This window comes from Ambystoma mexicanum, chromosome 2p (assembly GCF_040938575.1).
Source record: "Ambystoma mexicanum isolate Mex_15411 chromosome 2p, UKY_AmexF1_1, whole genome shotgun sequence".
NCBI classification, from domain to species: domain Eukaryota; kingdom Metazoa; phylum Chordata; class Amphibia; order Caudata; family Ambystomatidae; genus Ambystoma; species Ambystoma mexicanum.
In genome coordinates, this window is record NC_090923.1 from 493792917 (window position 1) to 493811710 (window position 18794).

Genomic DNA, 18794 nt, shown 5'->3' on the forward strand with positions numbered 1-18794 from the left:
ACTTATTATTTGCAACAGGTTCAATTGACCAGGACCGGGAGTGCGCGCCTCACCCACCTTCTTTTTTGTACTGAATGCTATGGGAGTCCCGGGCTCCAGAGGCAGCGCCACGGGGTGACTGTGCCCCACTTTGGAGAATCATAAAGATGGTTCTCTCCCCTCCCCCAAATTTGGGAAGGACTTGTGCTTTGGAGGGGTGTCGGTTGCTGGTCACCTGAACAGAAAAAAACGTTTTCATTACAGCTACCAGAATCCTTTGAGTCTAATTAGACACACCTGCTCAACAGCCTCCCTGATGATTATTTGAGATAAGAAAGCGCTAGGAGGAGAACAACTACAGACCACAGAACTGCAGCTGAGGGATCTAACCCTGTTATTACTGAGTACCTGATTTGCACAAGGGATCTAACCCTGTTAATACTGAGTACCTCATTTGCAGCAGAAGGGATCTAACCCTGTGAATATTTGTCCATTTTGGGATGTGACCCAGCTACTTATTTTTTGCAACAGGTTCAATTGACCAGGACCGGGAGTGCGCGCCTCACCCACCTTCTTTTTTGTACTGAATGCTATGGGAGTCCCGGGCTCCAGAGGCAGCGCCACAGGGTGACTGTGCCCCACTTTGGAGAATCATAAAGATGGTTCTCTCCCCTCCCCCAAATTTGGGAAGGACTTGTGCTTTGGAGGGGTGTCGGTTGCTGGTCACCTGAACAGAAAAAAACGTTTTCACTACAGCTACCAGAATCCTTTGAGTCTAATTAGACACACCTGCTCAACAGCCTCCCTGATGATTATTTGAGATAAGAAAGCGCTAGGAGGAGAACAACTACAGACCACAGAACTGCAGCTGAGGGATCTAACCCTGTTATTACTGAGTACCTGATTTGCACAAGGGATCTAACCCTGTTAATACTGAGTACCTGATTTGCAGCAGAAGGGATCTAACCCTGTGAATATTTGTCCATTTTGGGATGTGACCCAGCTACTTATTTTTTGCAACAGGTTCAATTGACCAGGACCGGGGGTGCGCGCCTCACCCACCTTCTTTTTTGTACTGAATGCTATGGGAGTCCCGGGCTCCAGAGGCAGCGCCACGGGGTGACTGTGCCCCACTTTGGAGAATCATAAAGATGGTTCTCTCCCCTCCCCCAAATTTGGGAAGGACTTGTGCTTTGGAGGGGTGTCGGTTGCAGGTCACCTGAACAGAAAAAAACGTTCTCACTACAGCTACCAGAATCCTTTGAGTCTAATTAGACACACCTGCTCAACAGCCTCCCTGATGATTATTTGAGATAAGAAAGCGCTAGGAGGAGAACAACTACAGACCACAGAACTGCAGCTGAGGGATCTAACCCTGTTATTACTGAGTACCTGATTTGCACAAGGGATCTAACCCTGTTAATACTGAGTACCTGATTTGCAGCAGAAGGGATCTAACCCTGTGAATATTTGTCAATTTTGGGATGTGACCCAGCTACTTATTTTTTGCAACAGGTTCAATTGACCAGGACCGGGAGTGCGCGCCTCACCCACCTTCTTTTTTGTACTGAATGCTATGGGAGTCCCGGGCTCCAGAGGCAGCGCCACGGGGTGACTGTGCCCCACTTTGGAGAATCATAAAGATGGTTCTCTCCCCTCCCCCAAATTTGGGAAGGACTTGTGCTTTGGAGGGGTGTCGGTTGCAGGTCACCTGAACAGAAAAAAACGTTTTCACTACAGCTACCAGAATCCTTTGAGTCTAATTAGACACACCTGCTCAACAGCCTCCCTGATGATTATTTGAGATAAGAAAGCGCTAGGAGGAGAACAACTACAGACCACAGAACTGCAGCTGAGGGATCTAACCCTGTTATTACTGAGTACCTGATTTGCACAAGGGATCTAACCCTGTTAATACTGAGTACCTGATTTGCAGCAGAAGGGATCTAACCCTGTGAATATTTGTCCATTTTGGGATGTGACCCAGCTACTTATTTTTTGCAACAGGTTCAATTGACCAGGACCGGGAGTGCGCGCCTCACCCACCTTCTTTTTTGTACTGAATGCTATGGGAGTCCCGGGCTCCAGAGGCAGCGCCACGGGGTGACTGTGCCCCACTTTGGAGAATCATAAAGATGGTTCTCTCCCCACCCCGAATTTGGGAAGGACTTGTGCTTTGGAGGGGTGTCGTTTGCTGGTCACCTGAACAGAAAAAAACGTTTTCACTACAGCTACCAGAATCCTTTGAGTCTCATTAGACACACCTGCTCAACAGCCTCCCTGATGATTATTTGAGATAAGAAAGCGCTAGGAGGAGAACAACTACAGACCACAGAACTGCAGCTGAGGGATCTAACCCTGTTATTACTGAGTACTTGATTTGCACAAGGGATCTAACCCTGTTAATACTGAGTACCTGATTTGCAGCAGAAGGTATCTAACCCTGTGAATATTTGTCCATTTTGGGATGTGACCCAGCTACTTATTTTTTGCAACAGGTTCAATTGACCAGGACCGGGAGTGCGCGCCTCACCCACCTTCTTTTTTGTACTGAATGCTATGGGAGTCCCGGGCTCCAGAGGCAGCGCCACGGGGTGACTGTGCCCCACTTTGGAGAATAATAAAGATGGTTCTCTCCCCTCCCCCAAATTTGGGAAGGACTTGTGCTTTGGAGGGGTGTCGGTTGCTGGTCACCTGAACAGAAAAAAACGTTTTCACTACAGCTACCAGAATCCTTTGAGTCTAATTAGACACACCTGCTCAACAGCCTCCCTGATGATTATTTGAGGTAAGAAAGCGCTAGGAGGAGAACAACTACAGACCACAGAACTGCAGCTGAGGGATCTAACCCTGTTATTACTGAGTACCTGATTTGCACAAGGGATCTAACCCTGTTAATACTGAGTACCTGATTTGCAGCAGAAGGGATCTAACCCTGTGAATATTTGTCCATTTTGGGATGTGACCCAGCTACTTATTTTTTGCAACAGGTTCAATTGACCAGGACCGGGAGTGCGCGCCTCACCCACCTTCTTTTTTGTACTGAATGCTATGGGAGTCCCGGGCTCCAGAGGCAGCGCCACGGGGTGACTGTGCCCCACTTTGGAGAATCATAAAGATGGTTCTCTCCCCTCCCCCAAATTTGGGAAGGACTTGTGCTTTGGAGGGGTGTCGGTTGCTGGTCACCTGAACAGAAAAAAACGTTTTCACTACAGCTACCAGAATCCTTTGAGTCTAATTAGACACACCTGCTCAACAGCCTCCCTGATGATTATTTGAGATAAGAAAGCGCTAGGAGGAGAACAACTACAGACCACAGAACTGCAGCTGAGGGATCTAACCCTGTTATTACTGAGTACCTTATTTGCACAAGGGATCTAACCCTGTTAATACTGAGTACCTGATTTTCAGCAGAAGGGATCTAACCCTGTGAATATTTGTCCATTTTGGGATGTGACCCAGCTACTTATTTTTTGCAACAGGTTCAATTGACCAGGACGGGGAGTGCGCGCCTCACCCACCTTCTTTTTTGTACTGAATGCTATGGGAGTCCCGGGCTCCAGAGGCAGCGCCACGGGGTGACTGTGCCCCACTTTGGAGAATCATAAAGATGGTTCTCTCCCCTCCCCCAAATTTGGGAAGGACTTGTGCTTTGGAGGGGTGTCGGTTGCAGGTCACCTGAACAGAAAAAAACGTTTTCACTACAGCTACCAGAATCCTTTGAGTCTAATTAGACACACCTGCTCAACAGCCTCCCTGATGATTATTTGAGATAAGAAAGCGCTAGGAGGAGAACAACTACAGACCACAGAACTGCAGCTGAGGGATCTAACCCTGTTATTACTGAGTACCTGATTTGCACAAGGGATCTAACCCTGTTAATACTGAGTACCTGATTTGCAGCAGAAGGGATCTAACCCTGTGAATATTTGTCCATTTTGGGATGTGACCCAGCTACTTATTTTTTGCAACAGGTTCAATTGACCAGGACCGGGAGTGCGCGCCTCACCCACCTTCTTTTTTGTACTGAATGCTATGCGAGTCCCGGGCTCCAGAGGCAGCGCCACGGGGTGACTGTGCCCCACTTTGGAGAATCATAAAGATGGTTCTCTCCCCTCCCCCAAATTTGGGAAGGACTTGTGCTTTGGAGGGGTGTCGGTTGCTGGTCACCTGAACAGAAAAAAACGTTTTCACTACAGCTACCAGAATCCTTTGAGTCTAATTAGACACACCTGCTCAACAGCCTCCCTGATGATTATTTGAGATAAGAAAGCGCTAGGAGGAGAACAACTACAGACCACAGAACTGCAGCTGAGGGATCTAACCCTGTTATTACTGAGTACCTGATTTGCACAAGGGATCTAACCCTGTTAATACTGAGTACCTGATTTTCAGCAGAAGGGATCTAACCCTGTGAATATTTGTCCATTTTGGGATGTGACCCAGCTACTTATTTTTTGCAACAGGTTCAATTGACCAGGACCGGGAGTGCGCGCCTCACCCACCTTCTTTTTTGTACTGAATGCTATGGGAGTCCCGGGCTCCAGAGGCAGCGCCACGGGGTGACTGTGCCCCACTTTGGAGAATCATAAAGATGGTTCTCTCCCCTCCCCCAAATTTGGGAAGGACTTGTGCTTTGGAGGGGTGTCGGTTGCTGGTCACCTGAACAGAAAAAAACGTTTTCACTACAGCTACCAGAATCCTTTGAGTCTAATTAGACACACCTGCTCAACAGCCTCCCTGATGATTATTTGAGATAAGAAAGCGCTAGGAGGAGAACAACTACAGAGCACAGAACTGCAGCTGAGGGATCTAACCCTGTTATTACTGAGTACCTGATTTGCACAAGGGATCTAACCCTGTTAATACTGAGTACCTGATTTGCAGCAGAAGGGATCTAACCCTGTGAATATTTGTCCATTTTGGGATGTGACCCAGCTACTTATTTTTTGCAACAGGTTCAATTGACCAGGACCGGGAGTGCGCGCCTCACCCACCTTCTTTTTTGTACTGCATACTCCAGATAAGGCTCTTAGGATGGCTTCTGGTGGCATGCAGATGGTCTTTAGACCAAGTAGGCTTTCTGTATAAGTCAGTTTCTATTTTACCTAGTTGTTGTTTCACTGTCACATTAAAAAATATTACACTAGTACGGCTGTGGGAGTGAATTTGAAATTGAGTGTGTTAGCATTTAAGATTCTTCCAAATTCTAGCCACTCTCTGTTCCCTTCCAGATATCTACAAACCATAATATGATCTTATAAGTGTATTGGATGTTGCCATCTGACCATACTATGGACATCTCAAACCACTACATTATTAAATTCACAAATTACACATGGTGCAGAGATTGTCGAGCACATTGCAGTCCCCTGCAGTTGTCTATAATACCGCCCGTAAAAAGAAAACATTATTAGTTAGACACAATTTGATCATACCAATATCATTTCAGTATGTTTCAAAAGATTAAGAGAATTAGTGTTTAAATAGTATTGACATGTGTTCAAACCAATCCCATGTTGAATCGAGGTACATAAGGAAACCACATCTATCGTGGCAAATAGACAATCATTTTCCCATTGGGTCTCACCAATTTTTCCTAAAAAATCCTTTTTGTTTTAAAAAAATGAACGTAAAGTGGAAACAAATGGAAGAAGCACCTCATCAACCAGATGAGAATCATTCTTGTAGTGAGCCAACTAAGGTCACAAAAGGCCTCTGCAGTGGTCTCTTTAGATTTGTGTGCACCCTCAGGAGAAAGTAAATTGTCAGCATAACTAGTTTTTGCTGAATAGAAATCTACAAATGTCCTCATCCAGCAACCCATACATGTTCCAATGATTAGGAAAAGCTTCAAGTGCAACTTCCATATCAACAATGGGATTGCTAGGCAATACACCATAACACACAGTGTCATTCAATTGTCTATTAGCTTCTTGACTTTACTTTAAAACTGAAGAACACAGACAATGCTAAACATATATTTGTAGCAAGCTCTGGGTACTGGAACAGGGGTGACTAGGTAAGAAATTGCAACACAGTCACTTGAAAAGGATATTTCTTATTCAGAGAAGGTTTGCAAAAGGTTGGCTTATCAGTCACTATGCTTCCAAATGTGGATTAGGGGTTATAAGCCTCTCAACAGTACACTATTCTGATTCTTCAGTTTACCAATGCCTGGGTACTGCCTGTGAAGGTATAAATGACTTTGAATGTGTTGAGTCTCGTTGATCCATGTGATGAGTCAACTTCAAGTCGGGTTCAAAGCAGACCTCTGTGCAGTTCAATGCAGCATTAGATTGGTACAGTTTTATAAGTCCAGCAAGGTCAGTTTGATGGTTATGCTGGTTGTCTCGTTGGATAGCCCAGCAGAAAAATACCCGCCTTGGAAACAATATGACACAGAGCCACACAGGTTCGATCCCTGGGTCCGCGCTTAGTAACCTCTGGGTATTACGCACGTTATAAATAACATATCATATAAATAACATATAATATCATAATATCATAGTTTGAGAATATGGGTACTACTGGGTTCAGTTGGTTTATGACATTATGCTTCCAGCTGTTCAAGCGAGGTCTGGGTAAGGGTGATGCAGAGGTCCTGGTGGTTCAATGCATGGCTCAATAACGGAGCTGTTTGAAGGTATCTTCAGCAGTGAGCTGTTCTTTAAGCCAAAGCAGCAATGAGTGCTGCTGGCACAACGGTGGATCCAAAGCAGTTTGAAGGATGCAAGCAGTGGCTTAGGCCAAAGGCAGCAGTACAGGTCCTGTTTGGTTTGAAGGCTTTGAATGTGGTCAAATCAGTTTGAGGAGGGTTTAAAGTGACAGAAACAGAAGTTCAAACCGTTTTGTGATTCTCAGTATGCTGTGAGTCCTACTCTAGGTGATCTAGAAGAATATGAGTCCGTTTTAATCTTCACTCTTATTCCAGGGAGATTGGCTGGTACCTGCAGGGTTTCTTTCACATCTTGTGAGGAGGGATATTCCAACGCAACTACCAAATCAGAGGCATTGATCCACAGAAGTTTGCCTACACTGTTCCTTGTGAATGGGTGGGAGCAGAGCTCTCATCTGCCTTGGATGCTGCTGTCTTCACCACTGTGGCTGAATACTTTGGGATGCACTGCAGTCCAAACAAGGTTCCTCAGAGGCCCAGAAAATTGTAACATACTTAGTGGGACAATATTTCATTGGAAAGGTAAAATGCAACAAGGGATTTGAAACATGCAAGCCTGTAGTAAGGGCCTGAATCCGTGTTGCTGTCACAAGTGACCTTTGTCTTCCTGTATCATACCCAGAGTGCTTTTTCCCACATGGAGTCGAGGGGAAAGGAAGGAAAGAGAAAACCACAGAAAATCAAGATGGCAAACACTCTCTCTGTCTACTCTAACGCCACCAATTTCTCAAGCCAGCAGCTTCAAATGCACTTTGTTGTTCAACACCCTGGTGTGAGGCGAGCCTTTGTTATGTATGTGCCACTTTCAAGTATGGTTCCCAGTAGATTTCTAGGTGAGAGCATCTGAGCTTGAGGGGAGGTGTTGCCCACCCTCCCAGATATTCAATGGAGAGCAGCATCCTGCCTTTTGATGGTACAAGAACACATGCAATGTGGTAATCATTTATTTTTAATGAAGGATTGCTAAAAATGGATCATCATTGATTAAAATGAAACCCAAAGTGAACCTCCCATTTTCCTGAAAAAGTTTTAACATTGTCAATCAAGATATGTGGTGCATACAAATACTGTTGAAGCCACAACGTACCTCTTCCGTCTAATTATTGTTCTTTCTGTCTTCAATTTTTAGGTACCCATGTGATGGAAGGTTCTGGACGGATGCTTGTTACAGCTGTCGGAGTGAACTCTCAGACAGGCATCATCTTCACTTTGTTAGGGGCTAGTGAGGGGGAGGAAGAGAAGAAAGATAAAAAAGGTAAGTTTGTTAATGTTTATTTCAGGATTCTTTTGAAATATAGGTGCAAATATTGAATACCCATAATGATACAATAGGAAACAAAAGGAATATATTGGGCCTCATTACGAAGATGGAGGTAGCCATGGCGCTATTAGCGCCATGGCTGCCTCCAAACTCGTTCTGACTCCGCTGTTGTGAATGGAACAATTACTGGTCCATTCCAAGGTTGGCGGGACCGGTAATTACCCATTCATCAGGGCCCTTCCACATTCCCATTTGAGCCCCCATAGGGCTCAATGGGAATGGGGAAGGTGCTAATAACGGTACCGCAAATTGTGGTACCGTTATTAGCTCCAGAGTCCCTTTGTGGGTCCCGTCCTTAATGCCTGGAAAAACCAGGCGTTAAGGGAGGACCCGCAAAGGGAACCCGTAGTAGGGCGGCAAGGGATTACCGGCACCGGTGACCTTACCGGTGCCGGTAATCCCTTACCGCCCTCCTCGTAATGAGGCCTATTGTCAAAATGAGAATTTTTAGGTTCAATATCACACATATGTCTCATGCTTTCAAATGATCTTTTAAAAGTTTGACTTATTTGAATGTACGTCTTGAAAAGAGTGTCCATTAGTTAAAGCGTTAAAGGCCAGTACTATCAGCACTAATACCTATTGAGTCAAAACACAATTTCATTATTTGTTTTTGTTCTATGAAAAATAGTGGCCATGTTCAAGTAATAGCAAACAGGAGTCAAACGGTGTGCTGCAAATGTTGTGTAGGTTCTTCCGATAGTGAAGAGTTTTGAACTCTTTTCAGACATCCTAATAGTATTTTGTCTATTCTTCATAGCTTTATAATCATATGGGGCCTCATTACGAGTTTGGAGGCAGCCATGCCCTTATTTAGGCAAACTCGGGTCCGGGTCCGTGGTCCCAGAATGGGGAAATACCGGGTCATTCCGACTTTGCAGCACCCGATATTTCCCCATTCAGGGAACCCGGACCATCCCCATTCCCATTCCCATTTGTGCCCCCACAGGGCTCAATGGGAATGGGGAGCATGCTAACAACGGGCCCGTTAATGACGGGCCCGTTGTTAGCATGCTGGTCCCCTCGCGGGACCTGCAAAAGACGTCTGGTCTGACCAGATGTCCAGAGCGGGTCCCGTGAGGGGACCTGGTAATGAGGCAGTATGGGGTAAACGGCGCCGGCACCTTTACCGGCGCCGTTAACCCCTTACTGCCTCACTTGTAATGATGTCGATGGTCTTTTAAAAATTAATTGCACAAAGGGGATTTTTTTTATTTGTGGCCATGAGACAAGAAATGTATTTAGTCGACTGTCAACTGCCTACATGGCTAAAAGGGCCTCCCTGGTCAATTATTTTAAATTGCTAGTGTGGAATTTAATTCTATTTAGAATATGTCATCATGACACCCATAATCATTTCATTCAATCAGTATGGTGTACTTTAATACAAATGGCTAATATAATATCTAAGTATATGTTAAATTCCAGAAATTTCTAGATAGCTATCCAGCTCTATTCAGTGTAATTGTGACAGAAACCTATATGTCATAATTGGTCAGTATTTTCTAGTTTTTTCCAGTTTTAAAAAGAAACCACACAATTTCATTAATTCAAAACATTGAAAGAACAGCAGCCTGTCAATCACAGGCCCTGCCACAGTCAACCAATGAGGACGTGCAAATGCTGCAGAGTTTTTGGTCTGGGGCAATGATGTCTACTTAAAGTAGTAGAGATGTCAGCTGATGCTAGCCCAACCAATCCACCTTCCCCCAGTTCTGGCAAGCACATTCTAAATGCATGATACAAAAGAAATTGAGGATCATCTCCAATTAGACCGTTTTCCGGAGTCTAGCATCTTACAAACAATTGTGTTAGAATAAGGAAGACCGACAAACTGAGATTTTTTTTCACAGAGATCAAAACAATTCTGAAATATAATAAAATTACATAGAATTGATATTCATTTCCCATAATCAATCAATAAGCAAAAACAAAAAGAATCATGAAACCAGAATATTTGCATTGTAAGGTAAGCCAGGCAATCGTTTACTTTAGGTAAATCTGTTGTATTCAATGTTTCTATGTCTTATTTTTATATTTAAACTGTTAGTTGGGTGATTTATTTGTGTTTTTTATTACCATGTTTGTGACTACACATGTTTGTCTTGTCTTACACCAATGACAAACATGGACCACATTCAGCTATATCATCCTTTTTAAAAAATGCATTTACATGACAGATAATTAATGTTCACTTGACACTGTTTAACTCATGTGCCTATTGTTCAGATTCATCACATGACACATTTTTATTTTAATATGCATTCTCTTGAGGGAAATGCATTCCAATGATTAATGCTCTTCGTGTTTATATATACAAAGCGTGGTGTATGAAATATTTAATCAAACGTTCTCACATTGTGGAGTTCACCCAATGACTCAACCTGGCACAGTTACCCACATTTAAATGAGCAAAGTGCCAACAGGTTAGCATTTGTAGAATTGGCTTACTTTGTAATGAATGTATTCATTTTAGACATCATTTTGATCGACATTTCTTTGCAATTGCAGCAAGAGACAGAGAGACAAAGTACTAGAGAGAAAGGAGAGAGTGCGGGAAGGAGAGACAGAGAAAGAAAGAGAAAGATATGGGCACAATGGGGACTATTTCTTTTTGGTTGGTGCTATTTTGCACGTGCCATGGTCTTCCACAATACACAGACTATCTATGTACATGTGAATTCCTGGTTTTTAACCAACTCAAACCTTTAAATATTTTTGACGCAGAATAATAATCATACAAGGCAAGTAATGTGCTGTGGTTCCCTAATGCTATCTCGGGTTCTGGTGACGTTTCTCTTTGCCTACACCCTTGGGACTTATTATCAACAGAAGCCCTCAATGCCCTTATAGTGCCATGATACGTGGTACCTCAACCTGCATCTTCAACATTTTACAAGTAAAGGATTCTGCAGTCGCATATCACAGCATCCAAAGAGTTGCCTGATTATCAGGAATTCTACCTGTATGCTATATCCTGATAGTTAATTTTATTTTGTATACATTTACCTGTTCTGTTAGATGCAAACATGACACCAGCGTGCATCAAATCACTCTACAGATTATCAAAAATAATGCAAATTGACCGTACATTCTATGTAAAAAGTATATCATTAAACAGTAAAGCCAATTGAAAATAAAAACGGAGGGACTATAACTTACTGGGAAAATTATGTTCTGCAAAACCAGCTGAGCAGTTCTGATTAACACACTTAGAAATATTGCAGCTACAACAGGAACAAGAAGTCAAACATTCAGCTCCAGTGTAAGGATTCCTTTTTGTCTTCGGCTCCAGGACTTACATGTCACTGTCCTCCACAATGGGAGCTCAGATGACCCACTCAATAGGCTTTGTTAACCTATCCCCCCCCCCTTAACCACTAGCTGGATTATATCCATCCCTAAATAGGGCTCTTCACGTTGTGGATCAGGATGACTACATTTCCAGCTACATCTTGAATGAAGGGTCAAGCACTTATATTGCTCACGAGGCTGATAACCTGCCCTTTAGTGAGGGCTATTATTGTATTTGTATTAGCATCTTGTAATTGTTTTCTTCGGACATTGATGCATTCTGTTCCTAACTATCGCCTAGATGCCCTTGGGCTTTGTGTGCGCTGCTACAAATGTAAAAATGAATAAACAAATGGAAATAAAATAAATGAAAAGCCCTGTCCTCCCGATCTCAGATGAAGAACTCCACTCCGGACTTTACACCACTCTTGCCTGTCCTCCTCCGACAAGTGATCTACCTAGAGGCCTATATAGGACTCCTCATGCTGTGGAGCAGTGTGGCAAGGCATAACGTGCACCCTATGTGTAAAGCGTGTAAAACAAATGACTACTGTGCCCTTTGGCCACTTTGTTCCGCTAGTCATGTTCTTCCCATGTTGCTTCAGACTGATATTGCACGCTGCTTGTCTAGGCAACAGCAATATGGATTCTACCAGGAAGGATGTTGAATCATTTGTTTAGCCATGCTAGATGTCTCCATCTACTGCTTCTACTACCACAATGCTCTTGAATCTCTGACCTCGCAGCTATTTTCCGTCTCACACCTACATAACATATCCACCAGTATATCAGTCATACTCATCTCCCGCTCACCACTGTGTCCTTGCTGCCCTGACCATTGGCCTTGGCGTCCACTTTCTGGCTGAGCTATTCAGTGCTATGGGCACTACCTAACAATTAAACACACCATTGCCCTTCTTAGCGCAACAATTGCCTGTTTAACAGCATTCTGCTCACGTGTGTCTGTGCGTCTCTGCCTTTTAGCCCCGGTGGCTCTGTGTGATTAAACTCTGACAAATTATTGCCCTACGTGATAGCATTCTAGTCATTAGGGTCCGTATGTAACAGTGATTTTTTCATTCATGTCTCTGTGTAAGTATTGTAAGTGCATTATGGCCAGCAATGGCATTGTGTGCATTGGTTATTCATGTCTCTGTGTAAGTATTGCAAGTGTATTATTGCCAGCAGTGGCATTGTGTGCATTGGTTATTCATGTCTCTGTGTAAGTATTGTAAATGTATTATTGCCAGCAGTGGCATTGTGTACGTTGGTTATTCATGTCTCTGTGTAATATTGTAAGTGTATTATGGCCAGCAGTGGCATTGTGTGTGTTGGTTTTTCATGTCTCTGTGTAAGTATTGCAAGTGTATTATTGCCAGCAGTGGCATTGTGTGCATTGGTTATTCATGTCTCTGTGTAAATATTGTAAATGTATTATTGCCAGCAGTGGCATTGTGTGCATTGGTTATTCATGTCTCTGTGTAAGTATTGTAAATCTATTATTGCCAGCAGTGGCATTGTGTGTGTTGGTTTTTCATGTCTCTGTGTAAGTATTGCAAGTGTATTATTGCCAGCAGTGGCATTGTGTGCGTTGGTTATTCATGTCTCTGTGTAAGTATTGTAAGTGTATTATGGCCAGCAGTGGCATTGTGTGCATTGGTTATTCATGTCTCTGTGTAAGTATTGTAAGTGTATTATGGCCAGCAGTGGCATTGTGTGTGTTGGTTATTCATGTCTCTGTGTAATATTGCAAGTGTATTATTGCCAGCAGTGGCATTGTGTGCGTCGGTTATTCATGTCTCTGTGTAAGTATTGTAAATGTATTATTGCCAGCAGCGGCATTGTGTGCGTTGGTTATTCATGTCTCTGTGTAATATTGTAAGTGTATTATGGCCAACAGTGGCATTGTGTGTGTTGGTTTTTCATGTCTCTGTGTAAGTATTGCAAGTGTATTATTGCCAGCAGTGGCATTGTGTGCGTTGGTTATTCATGTCTCTGTGTAAGTATTGTAAGTGTATTGTGACAAGCAGGGGCATTGTTTATCTGCTTTGTGAGATGAGAGCTGAAAGAAAGTGTGGGAGAAATAGCTTTGACCTGACCACTGTTCTCAAACAAATGAAGATGGAGGATCTCCATCGGAATGCTTTGAATAAGTGAAGACCTGATTAAACAAGACAGTCTCACACCTGATATGAAATTCCACTCAAGATTCTTCATCTGGCACATTCCACCTCTGAGCCACTTTAATTTGGTTGTATCTTCATTAGCACATGTCATGTTTCGTCACAGCCAAGATGCTCCTCCCGCATCGCAACTTTATTGACAGCTTTTGTGCTGCGCATGCAACATACATCCTCACAAAGTTGGAGCACAGACTGCAAGTTCCCATGTCAAGATTATTTAATTGCATGCACATTATTCTGAAGTGGGTAAACCCTCAGTGCACCATCGTTCTACTCAGATATTGCATTCAATAAGACACTGATCTTTTTTAGAATGTATCGAGAATTGATTAGTTTAGTGTTGTGATTCACACATAGTTTAGCAATAGGGAGCGCAGTGCCAGAAGCAGCCACACATAAACAGCATGGCCACACCTATTTCCAAACAGTGATCCCGATTTATACATGGTGCAATGAGAGGGTCCCTTTAGTGAGACCAAGAGCTTGTGTGGCATTAGACAGACATGCACAGCCAAAAATAAAAGCACGCATTGCATAGCAATCTAGTACTCTGTCTCTCCCATGTATGTAGCCCTGAAAAATCAGTAATTACATCCGAAATACAGAAATAGTTGTTGTACACGCAACGAGGTAGTTATCAAAAACAGGTTGCACCGTCTGCCAAGACTTTCACAGTGTTTTAGCGTTTTAAAGTCATGCAATTTGGACATTTCAATAACATGATCAAGATCAAGACCAACTCGTCAAACATCCAATGGTATTATTATTATTGTTTTTCTTTTTTCGGTAAGGATGTCAGTGTAATCCATTATTGTAGTTTTTCCATTCAAGAATTTCTCTTGAAGAACAGGTTAAAGGGTTGTTGTGCCATTCCCTGGAACTGCATCAGAAGTAGCCTTTCTCTATGGCACAGCTCCAGGAACAACCTATGCTATCCCAAAGGCTCAAGTACACCCTATCAGCACCTCAGCCCCTGGTTGAGAGTAATTAATAAACTGTAATACCAAACCGTGACATCAAATGCCTTAGAAATGCATTCCTATACAAATTAGCTGCACATTTCAAAATAGCGATCTTAGGTTCGTTCCTTCGAGTAAGGTCAAACTCTTACACAACTAAAAATCATTTTCATCTAAAAAGGAACTGTATTATTCCACTATTGCCCACCACAACATTTACATGTATTTGCAATGTACCCCCCTTTGATGTTATATGAAAAGTAACTCAGCACTCGAGCATCATAGAAAAAACTCAGGGTGGGCATAGACGGATCATAGGAAGTCCAATTTCTACCTGTTATACGCAATCCTTCTTTGATCTCCCAATCCTTCTTTGATCTCTCACCGTTCCTGCTGTTTGCCTGAGGGAGCTCCTTGATCCGCACAGCTGCCCTCTGTCACCAGCGGGCTTTGCTATTTAGTTATGTTAATTACACCCTTCCACCCTCAATAGTATGCCAGCAATAAATGCAATGTTTTAAAGACTGCCCCCAAGTAACCATCTAATGTATGCATACACCCACTACCAGTTAACAGGTTTGCAATGAAGAAAAAATCACAATGGGCCTGATTTACAAAGTGTTTTTCCATGGTTTTACCCATTGAAAAAAAAAGCTTCTATAGATCAGGCCCATATTTTCTTTTACGAAGTAGTTGTTTTGTCTCAAATATGAAGTTTAAAACGTTGAAAGGGAAAAACAAAAGCCTTTCAAAATGCACAATAGTTGCAAATGAGATCATATGCGCATCTCATAGTTACGCAATTTGCTCTGGGAGTCCTCGTAGCTGCCCCCCTACAACGAAATAGTCACAACAGTGAAGACAAACATTCCCTTTTCCGGAATGACCAATTAATAACATGCAGGCTAAAACTCACTTTTGAAACCCATTTGATGTAAATGGTTCTCAATCATTGTCATTATGTTTATACTGTAACCTGACTCGAAATGTTATTTTGTTCTCTGTGCTCGAGGAGCCCTGCCCCATAACATATCAACATATGGGCCCTCATTAGGACTCCGGCGGGAAACCATGGTGCTATTAGCACCATGGTCGATGCCGGAGTCCGCCATGGCGGAATGGGGAATTACCACCCCATTCCAAGGATGGCATGGCAGTAATTCCCCATGCCACCATGGCCCTTCCCCATTCCCATTTTTGCCCCATAGGGCATAATGGGAATGGGGAAGGCGGTAAGTACGGTACCGCAAATTGCGGTATCGTACTTACCTCGAGAGTCCCTTTGCGGACCCCTACTTTAAAGGCTGGTCTAGACCAGCTGTTAAGGTCGGGTCCCCCAAAGGGACCTCGTAGTAAGGCGTTAAGGGTTTAACGGCGCCGACACCTTTTACGGCGCCGTTAACCCACTAATGCCAGGGTCCTAATGAGGGCCATGGTGTATATGGCTTCACACTAGTACGAGCCATGCTTTCTATATAACTGTCATGAGAAAGGGAATACCTCATGGCGGTCAGCATTCATAGCTATCTAGGGAAGGCAATTCTAGGATGATAACCTGATATATTTAGGCACTTAATTGAGCCTGTGTTACACTCATTTTAGCAGCATTCAGATATGTGTATGTAGGTGTGCCCAGACCATTTAAAAAATACATGGTATGTCATATGTCCCTTGAGACATGCGTCCCGAAGAAGTAGCTTCTCAATCTTCACATTTAGTGATGATCGCACAGATCGTTTTCAAGTATTTTAAATGTTTCACTTTCGTGATAAATAAGAGATTAATGGGTTTTTTTATTTATCAAATAGGCTTCTGCATTCCAGCATTGACTCATGTTATAGTCATTTCAGCACTTTGATATATATATATATATGTTCTGTATTTAAACATCAATATTTCTTGCATTATTCCATGGTTCCTGTTGTAATATGTTATGAGGCTCCCTTAGTAGGCAGGAAACCCAAGTATGTAAAAGGATACGCCGTTATCCTTAGGACGCCAGGTCATCAATTTTAATGGAACAATTAACGGGCTATCATCACAGGCAGACATTCAGTTCCAACTGTAAGAGAAAACACTCATGTTTGACTCACACCAAGGGTTCCACACATCATCAGCACTGTGACCACCCTCACACCTTCAATTACTGATGTATATGCAATCAAAACACCATTGTAGCTCTATCCCATACAGCTGTGGACGTCCTTGTAATTGTCTGCATGTCATGCACACATTGCCATTGTTATGGATGGTGTATGGCAGAATACAAGACGATGTACACATCTGTAGCCAATACATGAAGAAGCCAAAGACATCAGGTAAGCACAGAGCACTTGTGCAGGTTGTCGCACATCCTCATTGCCGACCATTGTGCATTCAATTGTGCACAGTAGTTGTGCTTTAGTGTGCGCGTAAATTTGTGCATGTGCTATCTGATAACCAGACATAATGCTAAACATGCTTGTGCATATACATGCGTTAGTGATAGGTCTGCATGTGATGCCTTGCAGTGCTCTGACTGCCAACCTTGGGCTGGTCTGTCCCAAATGTTTAATACACACTTTGCATTACTCATAAATATTCATGATGAGAGCCAGAGACGTAGACGGGCTAGGGCCTGAGCATGCACAGACCACCCAAAATCTGCAAATGCCCACTGAGCAGCGCTGTGGGAGGCATTTATAGATGTTAATGTCACTGCGGTGGGCCAAACTACATTAGCTTCAGGCCCCACTAGTTAGACAATCCTGTCTATGCCTCTGATGAGAGCCACATAGCGTGATGTGACTAATATACCTGCTTCAGAGACTACCAGAGAGATTTGCCTAAGGAAGTGCCAAATTGTGCAAAAAGGCTCATATGCAAAACTTCATAGAAATGCCTGGCTGGCCATACTGTCACGCTTTCAGGTAGCCATTTCTAAGAGGGTTTAGTTGAAAGCAGATGCATGCCCTATAAATAGATCAAAAACACGCCACGTTTGTCCCATTATTTTATTTGGGAAGAAATGAATGGGAATATCTGGCAGACGATCCAGGTTTTCCTGAAAAGATAAGGAGAAGAGCACTTAAATTGGATAATCACTAACCTACATGGCTCAAGTATTCTGTATGCCTAAGTATGCTAATGGCAGAAGATAATGGATGCTATCAAAATAGAAGGGCACATGAGTTTACTCTTCCAATATGTCCCTGTGATAGTTGCAAAGGAAACAAAAAATGTGTGATGGTTTTATATTTGTCTAACTTAAATCAAAATCCCTTTCACCAATCAGATTTAAAAACTAAGATGGCTTCTCCTCTGTGCTAATGAAGGTACCTCCTGAATCAATTCAGTGTACAAAAAACAATTGATGAAACTCTTTCACCATTTCAACATTTTAGAGTACCCAATACCATGTATATCTTTATTATATATATTTTATGAATGAAAACAGTAGTTTGCTTAATGTTCTCAAACTCTTTCATAACATGTCTTTTAAAAGTAAGGATGAAGGCATCCATCGCTGACACGTTTTCATTTATGTTATTATCTAATCAGATACCAAAAAGAAGAATGTTCACTTTACCAGTCAGTAGCCTGAGTAGCAATCACTCATCTGGCATCAAGACCTCATCCAGTGGAATACCAATACTCCCAAGGAGTGCTGCCAGTTGGCTTCTACCCAATGATAGGATGCTTAGTAGTCGGGGCTGCTAAGAGCTGCAGAGATTGACCTCCACTCATGAACCATGACCTAAGCCGGTTTCGACTTTTCACTCCCATGGCTCTCGAAATCCTGGCATAAGTCAGGGCACTAATGAAAACATGAACATACATTGTACAATGTACAGACCGGCACATCTGTTGGAAGAAAAATGTACCTTGCCTTGAAGGAGTTTAAGTAGAGTTGAAACTTAATATTGATCTGTAATTTATTTAACAAGGTTGAAAAATTCAAAATGTCAAGGTCCCACCGGATTAGTGGGCCTTTCAATTTCTTAGGGAAACCAAGTCAGAATCTCTTTGAAATGGGTGATGATCTTCTCAGGAAAGATGTCATCTTACCCAAACTGAGGCTACTCAATATCATCTTATAGCCTCCTTACCATTTTAAGATGTGAGGCTTATTGAAAGAGACCTTGAAAAATAAATGCTTCTACTACCTCCTTCCCCTCTAGTTTTAACCAAAAACAATCCTTAATGGATGTTGTAAACCTATGGTGTGTTAAATAGGTAAAAGCAATATGTCTGACCCAAAGAGTCTAGTTTCTTACAGTTACTATCAACTCCATGGTCGGCATGCTGCTGAACACACATCAGTGTCCAATGTTCAATGGAAAACAGAACTAATTGCATGTTATATGTAAACAAGCACACAATGAGGTTGTCAAGTTGTG

General features: G+C 42.7%; 1 protein-coding gene across 17 annotated transcripts in view; it reads left to right on the top strand.

The window, feature by feature from the left end:
- ATP2B2 (ATPase plasma membrane Ca2+ transporting 2) overlaps positions 1-18794 on the top strand; it is a 2164916-nt gene that overhangs the window by 1366875 nt on the left and 779247 nt on the right. For all 17 annotated transcript variants that reach the window (XM_069643898.1, XM_069643899.1, XM_069643906.1 and 14 more), the window contains one exon: positions 7788-7913. In XM_069643898.1, coding sequence (XP_069499999.1) covers positions 7788-7913 — 126 coding nt within the window. The remainder of the gene's footprint in view (positions 1-7787; positions 7914-18794) is intronic.